The 21,272-nt window shown below is 42.4% G+C and overlaps 1 protein-coding gene across 2 annotated transcripts in view; it reads right to left on the bottom strand.

Annotated features, from left to right (window-relative positions):
- The window catches only part of AOAH (acyloxyacyl hydrolase), a 133,723-nt gene that overhangs the window by 32,519 nt on the left and 79,932 nt on the right, over positions 1-21,272 (bottom strand). For both annotated transcript variants that reach the window (XM_019726325.3, XM_074341003.2), the window contains exon 13: positions 12,117-12,199. In XM_019726325.3, coding sequence (XP_019581884.3) covers positions 12,117-12,199 — 83 coding nt within the window. The remainder of the gene's footprint in view (positions 1-12,116; positions 12,200-21,272) is intronic.

The raw sequence follows: 21,272 nt of genomic DNA, 5'->3' as shown, positions 1-21,272 counted from the left end.
CGAGCGACAAGGAAGCATCTCCAGTAACTTCTAGCTGTGGAAGCTCGGGGAGCAGGCACATTTGATGACAGAGCCAATGTATGTTCTTACAGATCCACATGGGACGAGGGCAGTGCACTGCAGTGAGGGGCATGCTGGTACATGTTCCCTTGAAGCTGTGTGACCATGCGGTGACCGCCTCTTTGTCACATGCAACTAGATGCAAGCTGTATGGGCAGCGTTGATGCTCTCTTGGCTGATTCAGGAATGTTAGTACCTTACATCAATAATGCTTAATTACGTTTTTTTGATGGGGTAAAATATACAATGTATAAATGTTACCATATTAGCCTGTTTTGAGTGTACAATTCAGTGGCATTAAATACATTCACACTGTTGTGCAACCATCACCACCATCCAGCTCCAGAATTTTTCCAACATCCCCAGTTGAAGGCTGGTACCCATGAAAGAATAACTCCCCATTCACGCCTCCCCAGCCTCTGATAACACCATTCTACTTTCTGCTTCTATGAATTTAACTATTTTAGGAACCTCGTCTAGGTGGAATCATACAATATTTGTCTTTTTGTGTCTGGCTTATTTCACTTAGCATGATGTTTTCAAAGTTCATCTATTGGGAGCATGTGTCAGAATTTCCTTCCTTTCAAAGTTGAATAATTACGTTCCATATTGTGTTTATCCATTCATCTGTTGATGGGCATTTGGATTGTTCCCACCTTTTGGTTATAGTGAATCACGCTGCTGTGAACACCAGTGTGGAAGGATTTGTTTAGGTCCCTACTTTCAGTTCTTTTAGGTACATACCTAATTGAAATTGCTGGACCATATGGTAACGCTGTTTAATCCTTTTGAGAAACCACCATGCTGTCTTTATTTCCTTTTTGCAGTGAGGCAGGATATTATTAAATATGCACACGAGCATATAAATTATGAGTAGTCAGTTCCTCTCAGCATGCGTGTGCTCATTCACCCTCTCCATTCATTTGCTGAGCACCTACCATGTGCCTGACACACAGTAGGGAATGAACACTATACCTGAGGAGTAGCACCTGTGGGGTAGACACAAAATGGAGTTCTCATGCAAGGGTTAATGCACAGCCAAGCCTGTACGTGAAAAGAGGAAAACCCAACATGATTTGAGCATATGATCTTGGCTCAGAGAAGGTACCGGATTTTACAGTACCGAGTCCTAAATGTGGAGACTCAAAGAATTCCTGGGTGTGAGATTGCTCCCTACTGTTCTCCAGAGGGGTGAGAAGCAGGGCAGTGTTGATGCTGGTGTGGCACCTTACAACGGCGCGCTCAGCTTGCCAGCTGCGTTCTTCATTCAGTTCTAGCCCCACGCGCTCAACTTCCTGTTTTCAGTAAGATATTAAATCAAGAGGTGTTTAATTCTCACTCTTTGATTGGCGTCTTAATGAGAAATGAAAAGTAATGAAAGCTCAAGCCGTGAGTGGGGGGAAAAGAAATGAAGGACAAGGTCAGGCCAATAATTTTTCTCGCTATCCAGAGAACACCTGGGAATTTGAGGTGCAGGTCACCCACTGAGCTTGAGGAAAATGAAAATGAAAGTCTGTCGTGGCATGCCACGTGGTCAGCCTCCCCCCTGTGCCACACCACCCACATGCCAGGACAAGGGTGGCAGGCCAGTGGCAACCAGTTGTGGTGGATTTTCAAATAGCAATTACAAACATCCGCTCTAGGAGAGAGGAAGTGCCGACTCTTCTTTACCCAAATGTTTATTTTTTCTTCTTCGGGTGGCTATTCATCATATGAGCACAGAATTTTCTTTGCTCCAAAGTTGCACCTTCCAGGATTTCCATTTCCTTTCGGAAATGGCAGTTTTATGTAATTAGTTTTTGTAATTCCCACCTCACTTTCTCTTCTTAATTCTCTTTTCTTGTTCTGTGATTCTTTTGCCAGGCCCATCAACATTTTCTGTCTCTCTCCCTCCCAGCCTCTATTGTCTTTCTTCTCCTGCATATGGACTTCTTCTCAGCCACTGATTTTGCTGTGGCTGCTGCTAGAATTACAGAAAACACTTAGACGCAGTCGGAACTAGAAGATGTGAGCAGGAAAGAGAGCTCCTAGACTGTGGGGTGTGATAAAACAAGGCGCACCTTTAAAGAACTGGCACTACCTCTTAGAGGTTCGTGCTCAGGTCTCTACAATTATAGCTCAGAGAAATGACAAAGGTTTGACTATGAAATCGGGGCATTTCATTTATTTGCCGTGGTGGTTCAATGAAGAATCTACCTGTCTCTAATTAAAGAAAGAAAAGGGTCTTTACTGGCCATCAAAGTCTGAATTCTGACTCATCCAATCCCATTGGAATAAGGCATAGTGCATTATAGGAACAGAGGAAAGGTTTGACGGAATCTCAGCATTGGCTGTCCTTCCGTAAATAGGTCGCGGCTTACATCTCCCCTGCTGGTCAGCGTGGACCACAGGGGCAAGCACTTCCTGTTCTGTGCACTCAAGTCAACTGGTAAGACACTTTCGAAGGTCTTCTCCTGAGCTTATAACTTCCGTGCCCGGCTCAGAGCAGGTGCTTAGTCTCCAATTCTTTATGGAGAGAGATGGGGGCATATTTAAGTATAAGTCTTCAAAAATTAGGTAATTCATTAGTTTGGTAACATTTATTAAGTGCTTACTATATGCCAGGCATTGTAATAGATGCTGGGAACATATATGTAAATAGAAAAGACATAGTTCCTGTTCTTATGAAGCTTAGCGTTATTAAACAAGGAATGAACTTGGACTGTTAGGCATTCGGAGAACCCCTGAAGAAGTGGTGTCAAGCTGGGTACTCAAAATAGGTGTTTCCTTTCTTAGAGCCCCAGGATAAGAACTTGTTAATTAGTTCCCAATAAAACGCCTGATGCTTTTTACACACGGCTCAGAAACAAATCTCTAGTTTTCCTATTGCCATCTTTGTTACAACTATCTGAATAGGACAAGGGCAGATACAGGTTTTGAGTTGTGAAGCTTATAGAATTTGGGGGATCCTTTGTAAGGAAACAAATGTAAAATACAAAAATGAGGCCTGATGTAAAGGAAAGCCAGAGTGAAAAGAGACAAGGTCTTAACCAATTGTGGTGAAATATCCCGGGCTTTTTGGATATTATAGGACTCCAAGTCTGGTATTTTTGTCTTACTGTGTTTCCTTGAAAATAAGACCTAACCGGAAAATAAGCCCTAGCATGATTTTTCAGGATGACATCCCCTGAACAGAAGCCCTAATGCGTCTTTTGGAGCAAAAATTAACATAAGACCAGGTCTTATTTTTGGGGAAACGCGGGAGGAGGCAGTCAGCCTGGTTAGGTTCATTATGTTCAAGTGGCAAGTTCTACCCAGCCGTCTGCGAAGTTGTAACTTCAACGTCAGTTCCCTTTGCAAAGCCTGTGTAGTGTTATTTTGAGTTGTCTCATGTCTGGGCCGTTGAGTGCCCATCCTGGGACCTGGGCAGTGGACGGTGTCTGAGTTCAGGCCTCAGAATCTTGAGCCTGTGCTTGCGGTTCAGATCCACGCGCTTGCAGCTCAGGAGTGAGCCCAGCAGTTCACAAACAACTGGATGGGGCTGCTTTCCCCAGCAGATCCCGTCCATGACCTCTCACCCTGGGACTTTCTGATTCCCTGCACTCCTCTCTTTGGTCCTAAAGCCCCAACTTTCATTCTCCCACCCTCCTTTTTCTGTCCCACCTTCCTTTTGCTTGTGGCAAATGCATTCACGATAGGACCTAGCTCTGGGAGGACAGAGTGAGGAAATAAGCAATGGTGGGGTTTGCTTGCTCCCCACTCCTGGAACCATAGCTCTTCCAATGGGAGAGGCAGTCCCCTATCCCCCTCTTAGAATTTTAGGCATCTGCAAGCCCCCACTGGAACTGAGTCGCTGCCAGGAGACCTCTTTCCCACTTCTAGAGTGTGAGCTACAGGTTTTATTCTGACAGTGTCTCTGTGTCACTGTCCACTTCTGGGTTTTGGGCAGCGCTGTGTCTGGTTTCAGGAGATAGCAGAGGATACGTAAACGCTAACCGCACTGCTGGTTTGGTGGTACTCCTAATTCGGTACTCCTTCCTCAAACAACCTGCCACTGTTTACTTTCCAGAGATCCTCCAATAATTGCTCCATGTATCCCGTGCAGGTTTCATAGCTGCATTCAGAGGGACAGACGGGGGAAGTATGCTTACTCTACTGTACCCGGAACCAGAAACCGTTATAGAAACCAGAATGCATTATAGAGACTACAAAACGTTCATGGAAAATGTGTCACACAACGACCTAAAATACATCTAATAATGTTACTTAACTTTAATCAGATTTAAAATAATGCAGATTTTGCTTGTGTTTTCATACTTCAGGAAGCATTGTGAAGAGCATGATTTGTATAATCCAGTTAAAAAAATCTGCCGTGAGAAATTTAAATTCCTTCTTTTCTCTAAAAATGTTTGCTTGCAATAAGCAGAAACATTCAGACTAAGATACTGACCTTGAACTCAGAATAGTGGGTGCTTGATAATTGTTTGTTGTGACACTTGCTGGTGATGTTTCTTCTACTGAAAATGCTTTCAAATTCGTAAGTGTGGTTCTGAATTTCTGTGACACACTAGGAAAATGATTCTCCCAAACATATATTTGTAAAAGAATGTAATACCTTCCCAGTGTCGCTCTGCTCTTCTCAAAACTGCCGTAGCTTCCAAGTAGCCTTCGGCCACGCGGACCTCGCCCCTTCTTCTCCAAAGAGGATTTTGCCCTCGGAGCCTCTGTGCACTGAGTCACCATCTCCCTATGCTTTTTGGATTCCTATTTCGTTCTGCAGGGTTCTCTGCCCAAATGTACCTTTTCTGTGAAGCTGTCCTCCCTTTCTCCAGGCAGAGTTAAATCCTCTCACTTCCAGAGACCTCAGCTTACCTCTATGTTAGCGTCATTTTACAAGTACCGTAACTCTTTCCTTATTTGTCTTTCTTTCCCAGGTGGTTATGATCTCCTTGAAGACAGGGACTTTGTCTTGTTCAGCTTTCTATTTCTAGCATGCATTGCGATATTGGAGGGGAACCAGAGGGAGCGGTGGGGGCAAAACCAAGGGGAAAAGGAGAGGAAGGAAAGTAGAAGAGAAGGCCAGGGGTAAGAGGCACATCCCAGGATGCTTTGGAGCTGATAGAAACCCAGCAAGTTCATTTATCAACACACATAGCAGTGAGCTTTCCCCGTGGTATCCCTTATCTCAAGCCCAAAACAAAAGGGATCTATTGAAAAGAGAGCCCCCCCACCCCCCCACCCAGGACATCAGGAGCCCTTGCCATTGACAATTATGTGAAAAAAAAGTCAGATATTTGCTTCTGAATTTGCCCTCTGCAGGTGTGCAGACTCAAGAGGTACAGGATGAAACTCTTGACCTAACAGAAGAATCTAAAGCACACGTTCTTCAAACTGCAATGGTTTGTCAGGTGCCCTCCTCCTAGCTGGAGGAGTTGCATGGAACGAGGAGAATCCGCAAAGGTTAGCATAGAGAAATGCTAGGAAATACTTCCCCTTGGACTGGAATGTCTCTGTTGTTTTGTGATTCTTTGAAACTGAAAGCCTTGAACGTATTAAAAATAGAAATAATGCCCCCTAATAAAAGGAGGGAAATACGTTCTTTGACATGGAATGTGTCACATTGAAATGTTTCTATTTCAAAAGTTTCTACTGTCATTAGCGTTGTACCTTTGAGATACAGTTGGTCCTTAAGAGAAATAGCAAGCCTTGATGTCTGCAGGCACTGAGTGTATCTGTAAATATACGATTCTTGTCTTTTAGATCGAGCATCTCAGACACTTTCATATACTGGCCTGAAGTTTGCCCTTTTTTCCAGTTTCTCCAGCTCTTCAGATTCTCTCCCATTCTCTTTGGTTTAACCAAAGCCCGAGACGAGAACCAGCAAGATGAAGTTTTTTTGGGGTGTGGAAAATAGAAGTTAAGGGGTTCAAGATCAAATTTGGTTTGCAGCAAGAGGAGTAGGGGTGGGTTTGGGTAGGTGAGGCTGCAAACACGTGTACTTCAGCAAAGTGTAAAAATTCTCCATTTTTCATGTATATATACTTTCAGTTAGTCCCCTGCTCCCAGTATGTGAGTGAGCATAAGGGGGGAACAAAGAGGGGTGACCACTCATGGTATGGATGGACGATTGGGCCCCAGAAAAACCATGCTCTTAAGCACTTTTGACTTTCTGAAAGCAGAACAACCCAAACAGGTGTTTATACCAAGGTTTTGCTAAAGTTGCAAAAACAAAATGAGTAAGGCTGCCAGGGACCAAGACGTCCTATTCCAAGCTAGTAGAGTGTTTGGAAAGTGCAAAGAGATCCCATGTGTATCCCATGTGTATCCTATACGCCCATCCGAGGCCCCCTCCCAGGCATGGAGATTTCGAGGCTGGGGGCTGGGATCTGTTTGTTTCTTAAAGCAGGTGAGCCTTGTTTACTTTGAAAGTAAGAGCCTTATGAATTTTTATTTCCTTAAAAATACATATTGGAAACCACTTTAACATTTGTTTTTCTTCTACCCTTTATTTTAAATGAAGCGTAATCTTGCTAATCATGCTTTTTGCCCATCACAGAGGTATTCAGGTTGGCAAAAGATTACTGTGTATGTACTTTTCTTCTCTTCAAAGGTTAAATGTAACTTGGGCGTCATTTAGGTTAAAAAAAAAAAGTGTGTGGGGTTGACAAGTCCCTACTGCGGGCAGCAGATGCTGAGCTCAGTGCAGGGAGTATGCCTGTGCTCCCCTCCCTACCCCCCACGGCTCATTGTCAGACTAGGAGCCAGACTTACAGCAAGCAGCTCAGCTACTGAGGAAAGTACAGCAGGAGACGCAGGACCAGAGGGTCGGGGTGCTGGGGTGAATGAGGGGGAACGAGGGCCAGCAAGGACAGTGAGGGCTGAAGAAAAGCTCATATTCCCTGAGTCCTCACTAAGCTTGTGGCCCGGAGGCATGGAACATGCAGCTTGGGCACAGGCGATGGTTTTGGGGTCCACCTTTGCCGCAATGTCCTTCCCAGCTCATACTCCCTGGCACCCATGCTTAAAGGTCTAGCTTCTGAGGAGTGAGCATCTTTGCTAGAGAGAAGGTGAAACTCCTTGTCTGCTTCTGCTCCTTCCGGTATGTTCTGGCGCTCCCAGCTCAAACAGCCGAGGCTTGTTCTCTCAGAGCGCCTCCCTCCCCGCAGAATTTACCATCTGCCCCTCCAGCCTTCAGGGGTCCTCTGCTGCCCCACATTCAGCTCTCACACCCCTCAGCCTTTTCCTCACAGGGGATCCCTGGGCCCACTTCCCAGGCTGTCCCCGTCTGCCATCCACCAGGGCTCCCTCTGCGTCCTGCTCACTTTCCATCTCTTGGGTGAGTCCCCACTGGCAGTCTCAGACCTGCCATCTACCCGTTTCCATCACTTTCTACTCCTATCCCTAGGCTAGGTTTTCCTCCCAGAGGGTGCCCCCTTCTTTCTGCCATCTTCTCCAGGCTGGAATGGCGGTCCCTCACCCATTCCCATTACCTTCCTACCTGCCTCTGTCCCCAAGGTCTGGAGATCGAACCCTAGACGCCCCTCTTTCTGTCCTTGAACCCTGGGAGCCACGGCCTTCCTATCATGGACGTGTGTCTTTTAAATTTACTTTTTTCAAATCTACTTGTTAAAAAAAAAAACTATCTTGAAAAAGTGACTGATTTTTAAAAATGCTGAGTAAATAATAGGACAGGTGGTAGGTGGAGTTAGCAGTGAGGATGGACATGTGGGGAACACTTGTGTGTTCCCCATTCAACCTTGCAGCAGCCCCACGAGGTTCAGGTGTGGACTGTTATTCCCCCACTGTGCAAAGTGGCCCCACCTGGGTTTTCTGGTGAATTCCACAGGGTCATGTGACATTGTTTAAGAAATTGACTTATTAGGGAAACGGCAAACTTGCAAGGCTGGGCTCGATCCCTGAACCTCATCATCCCACTGAGTTGGGGTGCAGCTGCTTCCCCATCAGGATGAGTGAAGATGGTCCATGGGAACTAGCTTGTTGTCTAGGCAACTCAGAATGAGATCCGGGTCACCTTTGGCAACTGTGCTCATTGAACCATGATCCCCAGTGTACAGAAGCAGAGACAGGCCAGAGAAATTAAATGATTTGTCAAAGTCTCACACCAATCCCAGGACCCAAAGTTAAAACCAGTCAGCTATTTATACTGCAAAAAGGATTAGATTTTATGAAGGGAAAAGCAGGGAAAAACTCTGCTCCTTTCTCTGGGCCTCACTTTGCACCTGTGAGAAGTAAGGTGATGTTCAGTGAGGAGCTGGTTTTGACCGTTCCCCTTCAAAGTACTGGTCTCCTCCCTCCAGCCCCCCAGCTGTGGTCTTGGCATATCAGAAGTTGTGAGAACCCCTGCAAACCCCGTTTGCAGATTGTAAGGATGTAGAGAAAAGTTTACTGTGCCTAATCCCCATGCCAGAGAATTAGTGCCCAAATTAAAGGTCACTTGGACATTTTACATTTTAAAATGCTTTGTAGTCACTGTCAATGGTTCATGGTAGAAGTATCTACAGAAATTTTTGAGATCTCATACCTAAATATCAAGACGAAAATCGGAGCTGTTTCTTTAATTCTTACTATATAATTTTAAAGAAACGCTTTAATATTCCATTCAACTCTTTCTACCCTGCCTCCTCTTTCTCTCTCTCGCTGGTTCTGAAAAATAAGTGTAGTCATAAATATGCAGGATGTAGAAAGCTGACTTTTCTTATGTCTAATAAAAACCTTGGGGAGTGATTGAAATTACTTGGCGCGGGGTAGTCGGGTTACACGCTGCATAATATTGAAAGGAAATCCATAGTGGGGAGAAGCAACGGAGAACAGGAAGAGGGGCTGGAGAATCAAAAAACCAGAGCATTAAATAATGAGTAACTAGAAGAAACTAAAAAAAAAAAAAAAAAAGTCCTCTTATCTACATTCTTAGAAATTTAGTCAAGCAGCATTTTCAAAGAAGTTATACCAAAGTGTACACATTCCATTTCTAAGGATTGTATATTTAAAGAAAAGGAAGGAAATAATAATCTCACCTGCCCTCCTGACACCTATTCAATTAGACAAAAGTCTGACAGAAGCCACAGGTTTTGATCAAATTTTGACCTGCGTGGTTTTTCACGATTAGGCTCTCCTCCCATCTCCTTTTTTTGTTGTTTTGTTTTATTTTCCTCTTTTATCTCCACAGTCTGAATTTTAAAGGAATTCTGTCAAGATGGCATACCATGAAAAGGAGAAATGTTTGCTATAAATTGTACTGAGTACTCTTTGCAGTGTCTTTTGGATTTTATGAAAGATTGCTGTATTTATTGTGGGTAGAAAGCGATGTTGAGTTGACATGTCTGGGTCTTGTGAAGAGAGAGATGCTGGTGCTCTGGGCGCATGGATAGAATGCAGCTCACAGCCTGCCCTTCTGGCCGGACCCGACTGCTTATTCCTCACCCAAACCCTATACTGTCGGCTATGGGGCCTCCGAAAGGCCCTTCACTGTTCCTAGACCCAGTTTCTTTCTAGGGTTTTTAAAAAAGCATATTTATATATAAAAATAAAATCTTTGGGAAACAGAAAAGTAAAAAAAAAAAAAAAAATGCAGCACCCATAATTTATCACACATAATGATTTTGGTGTGTTTTCTTATTCTTATGTACAGCTGTTTTTTCCTCTTTTATTTTAAAAAATACGGTAGAAATTTAACCATACGATCCAACTTTGTGTCCTGATTTTTCTTTTGGCAGTGTTTTGTCTTTCTAAACAAAAATATATGAACTTTCCATCATCACTTTGCAGAGCTGCATCGCATTCCACACAGGTGTTTTTGTTCGTTGTTTTTCAGTCTACACTGACAGGCAGCTTTTGACAGTGTAGTGATTGTCTGAATAGTTCACTAAAGGGAAAGAGAAAGTGAACAGGGGGCCGATATTCACTTTGTGTCTGTGATGGTTCAGAGCCAGTCGATGGTAACTTTCCAATAAACTGTGGGTCGTGTTCATATGCAGCGAGGTGAGGACAATCTCTGTCCGTAGATTATCTCAGATCATAGACCAGTGACTGCTTTATCGTCGTTGGTGTCTGAGTGGAGTGAGACAAGCTGGGTACAAAACCCAGCACTTGTAACATACTGTCTGATCCGGGACCAGGCTCTTGGTCTCTCTATGCTTGTTTTCTCAACTCTAACAGTGTGGATTCCTTATATTTCCTCAACTTTGAGAAATATAGTTTAACAAATTTAATACTGGGTGGAGTACTGCAGTCAATGAGTGCATTGTAAGTTTCCCTCCCTCAACACTCCCCGGAGCTATTACAATCAGTAGTATCTTTGAACTGAAGAAATACAATATTTGCCTTACGGTTTGTTGAAAGGATTCGCTGAAATGTTATACACCAAGTACTCTTAGCACTTGGTAAGAGATTAGGAAACATCAGCTATTATTTTATCAGCACCACAAATATGTCGTTCTTAGAATAGAACATTGATTCCGTATAGAATATATAAGAAATCACTTGTCGGTCATATATTTAGTTAAAAGTTGTACTGTTTAGGAAATTCCTTAACACTCTTGTTTTTTTTTTTTTTTTTAAAGATTTTTTTTTATTTTATTGGGGGAAGGGGAACAGGACTTTATTGGGGAACAATGGTCAAATTGTTGTCCTTTCAGTCTTAGTTGTGGGGGGTTCTGTTCAGCTTCAAGTTGTTGTTCTTTCAGTCTTAGTTGTGGAGGGCGCAGCTCAGCTCCAGGTCCAGTTGCCGTTGCTAGTTGCAGGGGGCGCAGCCCACCATCCCTTGCGGGAGTCGAACCGGCAACCTTGTGGTTGAGAGGACAGGCTCCAACCAACTGAGCTATCCGGGAGCTCAGCGGCAGCTCAGCTCAAGGTGCCGTGTTCAATTTTAGTTGCAGGGGGCGCTGCCCACCATCCCTTGCGGGACTCGAGGAATTGAACTGGCAACCTTGTGGTTGAGAGCCCGCGCTCCAACCAACAACTGAGCCATCCGGGAGGCAGCTCAGCTCAAGGTGCCGTGTTCAATCTTAGTTGCAGGGGGCAGAGCCCACCATCCCTTGCGGGACTCGAGGAATTGAACTGGCAACCTTGTGGTTGAGAGCCCACTGGCCCATGTGGGAATCGAACCGGCAGCCTTCGGAGTTAGGAGCACGGAGCTCTAACCGCCTGAGCCACCGGGCCGGCCCAACACTCTTGTTAATTAGAGATGGCACAGGGATGGCAAATAGCTTTAACTTTATGTGCCAAGCCTGATCTGTTCATGATGGTTGTTGGACGTGTTGTGCTGTGAGAATTGCTGAGGCAGAATCTGGGTGAAGCAGACAAGACTGCCAAGATTGATTAGTAATGTCTGCCCCGGACTGAGGAAGATGGAGTGGTGACACACACTCAGTTTCTGCCATCTCTGCATTACGGTGCCACAAGACATTACTTGGCAACTTATTAGGCACTAGCCACGTCATGGGTTGTCAATCAGGAGTTTCACCAACGTCTTGTGGCAATGAGCTGAATATGGGTCCAAGGTGGGAGGTGAGAACCACACAGGTAAGAAGCAAGCCCAGAAGACATTGCCATCCTGGGAAACACAGGAAACTGATGAAGATCTGCAAGTCTCCAGAGCACTCTGAAAACACGTTCCTATCCTTAATGGCTTTGGGGATTTCAGCCACACACATTTAACGATTTTTCTTAAAATTCCAACCCCAGTAGAAATGTGGCAAACTTTGCACCAAAGAGGAGAGCAGAGTCGTAGCAATGACTTTGATTTTGCTCAGTTCTTGTTCTGCTAATGCTCACCTAGGTCTTTCCTCCTGAGACTTGACTGCCTGGCACCTTGGACTTTCTACACCTTTGCTGTTGGATCACTGACCTGCCCCTTTGTCTCTGCCTTGACTGTATCTCGTTCTCTTTTGCTGTAGGGAAAAGGTGCTAAGCCCATGGCCCCTATCTCAGAAACGGCAGTAGCAGTGGAAAGGAAGACTGTTTGTTTTATCCCGTGGTCTTTGTTATCTAATTCCGAGCTTTTGTGGTACTTGTGAAATAAAACCAATCATTAAAGGCACATTGGTGAAGTTACATACCATTTTTTGAAAGATTCTGGTAGTCTCTATGATTGCAGCGGTTTCTTTCCCGTAAACGAAGGTAAATGGAGTTTTCTTTAATTCTGAAACAAATATAAATGTGTACATTTAATGTCAGGACATTCACATGATAAAGTTCAAACAAACATGTTCTTATTATGATTTTTTAAAATGGAGTGAAAATGAACTCAGAAAATCAAATTTCTGCAGATACGTTTTCTCTAAACTGTCAATGCAAGAGTTGTTACAAGAGACAGCCCTATAAAACGGGGTTGCACGGCTGTAATAAGATCAAACTTTTCCTTTTTTAAAGGCCTCCCGAGTCATCCCTTTTTAATCTTTTCACTAAAAGCCGCCGTAAGTCTCTTGGGCAGGTGGTTCTCTTTACTGTCTCTGAGATTTTGAACCTGATCACGTTCCTTTTCTTCTTTCAGTTGCTATGAAGCCATAGCTGATATTCTTATCCTTCAGATCCATTTCGCCCCTTTGTTCATTTTAATAGTAGGACTTATGTCTGCCCAGAATGATGACTGCTCTATCCAGCTTCCCTTGCAGCTAGGAGAGGCTTCTTCACTAAGTTCTAGACAATGCGATAGAAGTGTAGTTGTTCAGCAGTAAGTTCTGGGCATGTTTCTTAGGAAACATTATTGGCAGGTGACCTTTGCTCTTTCTTTGTCCTCTTTCTCCATTCCGCTGCCACAAATAGGAATGCTGCCATTTTAGACAATGGGGTAAGTGCTATAGTGGGAAGGCAGGTGGTGAGCGGGAGGGACCCTGGATCCCTGGGGACCAGTGGAGCTGAGCTCTTACACCAGACCTGGGCGGCACATCTCTGGACTTTTATGTTTAAGAGAAATAACCTCTTGTAGTATCTTATTTAAACCACCCATATGTTGAGTCTCTCTGTTCCTTGTAGGTGAATCTAACACAAATGGAATACCAATACTAATGGAGTTTAGAGACAAATTTGTAACCAGTATCAGACTATAGTTGCATATCTTTTCAGTCATTTTCTTGGCTCCCTTTGTCCTATCTTTGATTTTCTATCTTCTTTGGCCAAGCTTTAATTTAGTTTAAATGTGATTTAATGTTACGTTCTCTATACCTTTATCGACTTCCTAAAACCCTTTTTGAAACAAGATCAGGTATGAACTAATGAATAATAATTAAACTCAGAAGTATTTGATCCCTAGTGAAATGCATTGTTGTATCTTTTCATTATAATAACCTCATATCTCACAACCTTACATAAACCACCCTTTATTTTTAAGTGTTCTGTAAGTCTCACTCATAGTGCTTGCCAACTGTCTCAGTTATACAGAAAGCGAAAAGCGTGTTTCAGGGTTGGACGCTTGGGATGCACCGAAAGTAGTCTTCTTTCTGAAGTCTGAGAAATGTATGATAACGTTTCTCAATAGAAGACTAAGATGCCTGAGCATTGTCTGAAGCTGTTCTGTGCCTCAATATTTTGAGAACCTCTAGTAGCACGTTGTTCCAAGTGGCTGAAATGTCATGATGAGAGGCTCTGTTTGCATTCATAGTGTTAGACATTTGAGGGGCAGTTTTAACCTGGAAATTTCATGTCACTCACTTCTGAGAGACGTTCTTCAATTACTTCATTGATGATTTCTTCCTTTCTTTTTTTCTTAGAACTCCTGTTGTCTGGATATTGAGTTACCTAGACTGGTCATCGAACTTTCTAGTTTTTCTGTCCTATTTTCCATCTCTTTGTCTTTTTCTCTTTCTTCTGGGTGACATTCTCCACTTGATCTTTCAACCTTTCTATGAAAATCATCTTATGTCACTACTATAATTTCCAAGTGATCGCTTTTGTTCTTTGACTATTTCTTTAATTTCAGCATAATGTTCTTGTTACATGAATAAAATACCTTCTCTTATCTTTTCAAAGACATTAGTTTTAGTTATTTTTATAAGTAGAATATTAGAGTTTTTAAAGCTTTCTTTCCGCTTAGTAAACAAAGCTATAGTCTGTTTTCTTGAAGCTGTTTTTTCTCTTTGTTTTTACATTGTTTTTCACATTCAAGGTTTCCCTCAGATATCTGATGATCCTGGGTTGTTGGTTGGCTTATATTTAAAAATGGAAACTGGTTGAAAACTCAAAGCTGATGGGAAACTGGGCCCCTGGATTGACTTGCTGACTGTGGCCCTCACTGGGCCTTTCTCGGGGAATGCTTGCTGTCTGTGTCTTTGGGGCTTTCCTCTTGGGATGTCCAGTCTCCATCCAGATCCCCAGCCCTCTGGGGCTGGGGGTGGGTGGTCCTCAGCATTCAGCATGCATGGGTTTTAGTAGGGTGTCTGGTGTCTCCCAGTCCAGAAGCCCTTAATTTCAGCCTTTCCAAAGAAGAAACCTCTAGCCTTATACTCCAATAAGGGAGGGGTACCTGCCCACCTGTGTAGGGTTGGGAAGGGATCTGAGGATCTAACTGCTTCTTCAGCAACCTTTGTGCCAACCCTCTGTGTTTACTCTCACCGTCATTTCTGCAGCTACCGCCCGGAGCCAGTTCCCAAGTCGCTGGGAGGTCCTGCCGTTTAACCTGGCTTGCTTCTTGCCATTCCCTCCTTCTAGCTCAGGATGCAGCTTTCCTGAGTCAACCACGTCAGTTACCACTTGTGTTTCTGCTTTCTGGCTTCCAACATTTTGTGCTGTTGGCTCTTCCTGTTCTCTGTGCCCTTGTGGACAAACTCATTTACTGTCATTCTCTCAAGGGAGAGAAGTAAATGCTGGGTTCAATCTGCTGTCTTACCCAGAAGGCTGCAATGAATACTTTCTATAGTGCATCGTTTGTGACCTCTGCCTTGGCTATTTTATTCTAGTTTGAAAAAGCAGATGGGAAATGGACATTAGATCTGAGTTCAATACGAAAATGATTTCACGGTCAATAAAGAGGGGTTATTTTCCTTTGGGAAAGTAATTGTTACCAATATTTAGCCATACATGTATTTTTGATAATTCTAAAAATGGAATTTATGTACCGAGATATTGCTTTGCACCTGCCCTGCTCACAGAGAGTAAATAGTGTGGATGTTAATATTACGGATACAGTTAGTTTCATTACAAGAATATAGAAATTGTTACCATAGGCGAATAGTTTCACTGACATTTCTGACCAGACATAACATCTAGAATTTTAGGATTAAGGCTTTGTTCTAGACACTAGAAAGTATTTCATGTGATCAAAGATACTGTTTTCTTTCATTCCCCACGTCAAACACATAATCTCTCTTATAAATTCTAGGAACTGAACTTGTCATAGGGTGCTCAGGAATCCTGAGAAGATAGAGGGAGCAATACAGTATTTTGAGAAGCTTATAATACAGTGTTTTGGGGGTGCCTACAAACGGGGAAGATTGCTTAATAGAAAGTTATCTGTATCTTAATTCAGCTGAACTTGAGTTAAAAAGATACACTGAGGATACTGTGCAGTCAGGCTAACTGTGATGGCCATTCTGGTTTTAAACCCTCCTCCTCTTGCTCCTCAAGGCCGAGCTGGACTCAGCTTTCCCAGTGCGATTTCCCATGCCCACGGGCTAGTAGAAGCGGTGATGGCTTCAGTCCTTTAATTTGAGGGGCGCAGTAGAGGAGTACTTGAGAGTTCCCTTCCTCACTTCTTGGGAGCTGGCTTGGGAGGACATCACATTAAATTCCCAATTTTATCGGCTCCGTCTATTGCAGGGCCCAGGAAGTACAGGCCTCTCATGTGAGGACACACTCACTGGCCAGATTTTGACTTCTAACACCAAAATTCAAAATGGGTAAATCTCAGGCAGGATGTCTACTAATTGTTTCCCCCAACATGGGCTCAGGTAACACACACAAAAAAAACACTTTCTCTGAGAGCCTTCTAATACCAGCCCCCTGCCCCTCCCGCTCTAATCAACTTCACCATGACTAAGAATAATATAGACAAATTAAAAGGGTCGATTTAGAACTGAAAAAGTGATCACCTCTTATGTTGACTCAAAGCAGAACCTACTTGGAGGCAGGCAACAGAACCGTTTCCCAGAAGGCTTAGCACATCAGAGATTTGGGGGATAAACCAAGTATGATATTATTTAAGCAACAGTGACGTATCAGGTCCTGGTGAAGTTTCTGAGGCTATTGTTGACTCTCTCCAGAGGCACAGCTAGTTTGGGTATACATTTTGAGGCCTTATGAAGCTGACTCGTAGGGAATAAGTCACAGAAAACACTGGGGCTCAGAAGGCTATCAGGAGGGTCAGTGAGAGACAAATGGTAATATTTGTTGTGAAGGGTTAGGGTAGGGGAGTAGATTAAGATAAAATCTGATAACAGAGAGACTAGACTGGCTTTATCTGGTCTACTAGGAAGTTTTAAGAAAAGGGTGGATAGTTTTCCTTCTGATGTGGATGGAGGTCAGGCCAGCATGGGGCCAGGGAGATGAGTTAAAGAACTTTAAAATTGCTTCCAGTCTTTTGGTGCTGGCCACCTCCCAGAGCCCTGTGTAACCTCTAGTTCACTGCATCACAGAACACACAAGATTTCAGCCTCCGAGAGGGATAAACATGCAGAATATGGTTTGTTGTGTATCCAGAGAGATTGACAGTGGGCTAATTATGCAGAGGTGGGGCTGACTGTAGAGGAGGTCCTAGGAGTTCAGACATGAAAAGATCAGCAAGACAGCATGATAGATTTTGAATTTGGAGCAGCAAAAGAGTACAAGGAAATAGACCTCATGGGCATTGTGTTCAATAATTCATGAGGTGCTGTATCTAGACAAAGCTTCTTACCTGTTAAGTTAACCTCCCACCAAGATTCCTTCCTTTGCCCATCTCTGAGCTTGGAACAGTTATAACTCTTTCCATCCTGGCTTTTCTCAGCCTCAGATTTGATTCTAATCCACTGTATCAGGGTAACTGTATCACATGAAACTGATAAAACAGAGATTTAAGGCTATGGATGCTTGTAAATCTGAAAAGATCAGTTGTGACATAGAAATTGTTTTAATAATCTAAACACCATTTCTCAAAGGGTACTCTGTGAAACACTGGTTTCTTGAGATGTGTCTCTGTCTCATAAAACACACACACACACACACACACACACACACACACACACACACAGATCCTACATAGTTCTGTGGTTAGGAAATGTTTCATATGCTACCTTGAAAATACACAAAGCTTTCTGGCTTATTAAGTAAAGGCTTTGATAAGCCTTATTCTGAATAAACTTGTTTTCCTTCATTCAAACGAGCATTTTCAAAACGTATTTGACCTAGGATTCTTTTAAAAATGTATGTAACACCTTTTAACATCTTGTGGAACTAGTGTTTTCCCAGGACAGATTTTGAAGACTATGGATGAATCATTTCTGTGATCTATAGGTGAGCATTGAGATGACCTAAAATCTCAGGTTCAGTTGGTTACAAGATTTCTACTAGAGACATTTAGAGGTTTTTTTAAATTCACTTTGATCAATCTAGATTGTAAAATTATATCATTCTGGACAAATGGACAAATTGAGGCTTGTTTGATCTATTATTGACCAAATTCACTTGTTAGCAAAGCTCTCCTTTTATTCTTTCTACCTGACTATGGCATTGATCATTTGACTTTAAACTTATTTTCTCCAACTTGTTGACTGTGTGATTATTTTACTATTTTAATAAATTTTGCCAATTTCTTGTAGAACACTTATGACAGGGCACATTAGAAGTCTAAGGGCTTAAGTCCAAAGCATTGATTTTTATCCCCATCACGTCCTGCAACTGGTGATTCAATTCATGCAGTGTATGCTGCTCTTCCCTTGTCCGTAGCATTTTTCCCTGAAACGTTAATTCCTGCAGATCTGATTTGATTTAAGCAATCTGAGAAAAGGCAAGGGATGGAGGTTTACAGATTGTAAGGCACTCTACAAATGTAAAGTGATATCATTATGAACTTATTCAGTAATTCTTTCATGGAGTACCTATTACGGAGCCTCTTACTATGCCAGGGGCTAGGGCTACAGAGCAGGCAAGCACTTGAGATGCTCAGAGTCTGTGGGAGGTGACCATGAGTCAACAGTATGACAAGCCAGGTGACATGGTGTTGAAGGAGCAGAGAATCATCTGGGCAGATGGGGATTAGTATGAAGAGGCTGTCGAAAGGCACTGACCCCTGAGTGGTGAGCTTTGAAGCATGAGCAGGGGTCACTAGATCAAACAAAGATGAGGGTAAATGCCTGTGGTGCTTAACCTCACTAGTAATCAGGAGGTTACATATTAGAACAACAATAAAACATTGTTAGATGGGAGAAAATTAAGAAGGTGGATAATATCCAGTATTAGCAAGGGTGTGGGGAAACCAGTCTTCTCAGACATTACTTGGGAGAATACAAATTGGTCTAGCCCTTCAAGAGGGATTATGAACAATTAAAAATGGATACATTCTGATCCAGCAATGATTTTTTTTTAAATTAAAGTTTATTGGTGTTAGTAAAGTTACGTAGATTTCAGGTGTACAATTCTGTATCACATCAGCTATAAATCCCATTGTGTGTTCATCACCCAGAGTCAGTTCTCCTTCCATCACCATATATTTGATCCCCCTTACCCTCATCTACCACCCCTTCCCCCCTTACCCTCTGGTAACCACTAAACTATTGTCTGTGTCTATGAGTTTTTGTTTCTCATTTGTTTCAGCAATGTTTTTCTAAAGAAATCATCACATGTATTCATAAAGAGAGCTATAGAATGTTTATTGCAACATTTGGGGGGATAACGAGGGTTTGGAATTGAGTGGACTCTCCAGCAATGGGAGAATAAAACAACCATACTATGAAATACCACACAGAACTGCACAAGAATGGAAAAGGCTTCAAGAAGCATTGTTAGGGCAAAGCATTACGTCATAGTATGTCACACACAGTATGACGTCATTCGTGGCAAAATTCCAACAAAGCATTTCTTTCTGTACAAATAAATGCACGTGAGCATATAAGGAAGGGTCTAGAGGAAGTCACACTAAATTGATAACAGGGCTCTCTTCTGGGAAAGGGGGTGAACTTGGGGGAGGGTTTGGCTTTTTAGTCTATGTACCTCAGGTATTTTTTAAAATAAAAAAATATATTCATGATTTGAGTCAATAAATTAAAAAAGATAAAAATTGAAAAATAAGTAGAGTCAAGGAGGAACTCGCAAGTGGAGAGATTTGTCAGCATATGGTGGGACGCGTCCTTCGGCTGAGCCACTGTGTCTACGGATGGTCCCTCCTGCCCAAGCCCAGTGACACACCAGGCGCCTGCATTCCATCCCTTCTCGCCTTCTTTAGGAACTTGTTCCTTCCTGCATCCTCCGTTCTCTCTCTTTTGGATCTTCCGTTCACTACAGGCATACTGTAGGATTTCTCATCTACAAATGTCTCCCTGATCTTTTATGCCCCACGTCCTATCACACCACCCCATTGCTCTGCCCCCTTTACTAGGGAAACTTGTTCAAAGAGTCGTTTCTGCTCACCTGCATTTACTTCATCACCTCCTGAACCGAGTCTCTCCCATCAGGCTTCCATCTCCACCCAGAGACATGTTTCTGGTCAGAGCGTCCCCAGGGTCACCGTCTTGCATACCCACCCAGGGGCCAGAGTCAGGCCTCCTCTTCCTCTGCCTGGAGCAGCATTTGGCCTTGGAAACACATTCGTCACTTGGCCTCCAGGACACTAAATCCTTCCACTTTTCTTCCTACTTTGAGGGTTGTTGTTTCTGTCTTCTTTCCCCAAACCCATCCGTGTTGGCATTCCCCCAGCCTCTGTCCTCAGCCACATTTCTTTTTTGCACTCACTCCTGGGAACCCAAGTTCTCCATTTTTTGCTCTTAGGCCTGGTTTACGCTCTTAAAATTATGGAGAAACCCAGAGAGATTTTGTTTATGTGAGTTATAGTGGTGAATATTTATATATTGGAAATGAGAACTTCAAAATTTGAAAGAACATTTAATTGTTAATTCATTTAAAATAATAATAATACCCATTACATGTTAACATAAATAACATTTTTCCTTTTAAAAATATATACATTATATATATATATATATATATATATATATATATATATATATATGTATTTTATTTTCAACCCCTACCTTCAATTAGTGAGAAGATTGGCATTGTTTTACCACTTTTCCAATCTCTTTAATGTCTGTCTTAATAGAAGACCACTGAGTTCTCCTATCTGTTTCTGCATTCAGTCTGTCATATGTTGTTTTCGTGGAAGTAGATGAAGAAAATCCAGTCTTACAGATGTAGACTTAATATCCTTTTTAGATAACTTTGGATACCCTTCTTTAATTCTACACCAAAACTTGGCAAATAGTAGTTTCTTAAAGATTGACTAGCTGCAATGTTGAATCTGAAATTATATCAATGATCTCTTTGCACCTTGTTTAAAATGCATTGGTCTATCTTGTACTTTGAATGGGTCTTTCACCCATGCATGATTTTATATATCATGCATTGGTCATTTAGAAAACATTGATTCACTGAGTTATGCAGATATTCCAAATGTTGATACATTTTATGATACAATATTTAAAAATTGTATTTGTTGCTAGCATTGTATATCTCATTGGAAAAGTCTTTGCGTATTAGGAAGCTGTCAAGTTTATGGTAGAAGATACAAGTTATCCAAAATTCAAATTTTTCTTTGTAGCTCAAATTTTATGAGTAGCAACCAATGCTATCATTTGTTTTCCTTTAAGTGACAAGCTCATTTCATTCGTTTTGGATAAAATACCTACCATATACTCAAGTCTTTTTCAATAAAACTGGTGTTCCATGAAAAACTGACTAATTTAGCTCTCAAATCACTCACACAAGTGCTTTTCCTTAAGACGACCATCATATTTTGTATGTAGCAGAAGTGCTTTATGCATACTTCCCGTTTCATGAGATGAAATTATCCAAAAAATCGTGTACTTACTTTAATAAAATTAATGATGTTTTTCTGCTTCATAGGCAACGTTTTCAAGGGAAGAAGTCCCCTTTCCCCCCTCTTTTTAAGCCAGGAGTGTGTGAAGGCCACAGTGACCCCAAATGTAGTTTGGTGCGACTGCTCTACCCACCATTGCTTTTCCACCATCAGTACAAATGGCTACACAGTGCAAGGCCAATACTGTTTTAGCATTGTTGGGAAAATAGTTTTT

Source organism: Rhinolophus sinicus, chromosome 4 (genome assembly GCF_057876585.1).
Source record: "Rhinolophus sinicus isolate RSI-liver-muscle chromosome 4, RSI-T2T, whole genome shotgun sequence".
In the NCBI taxonomy this organism is placed as follows: Eukaryota; Metazoa; Chordata; class Mammalia; order Chiroptera; family Rhinolophidae; genus Rhinolophus; species Rhinolophus sinicus.
The sequence above is the reverse complement of the archived record's forward strand: the minus strand, read 5'-3'. Positions and strand labels throughout refer to the sequence as shown.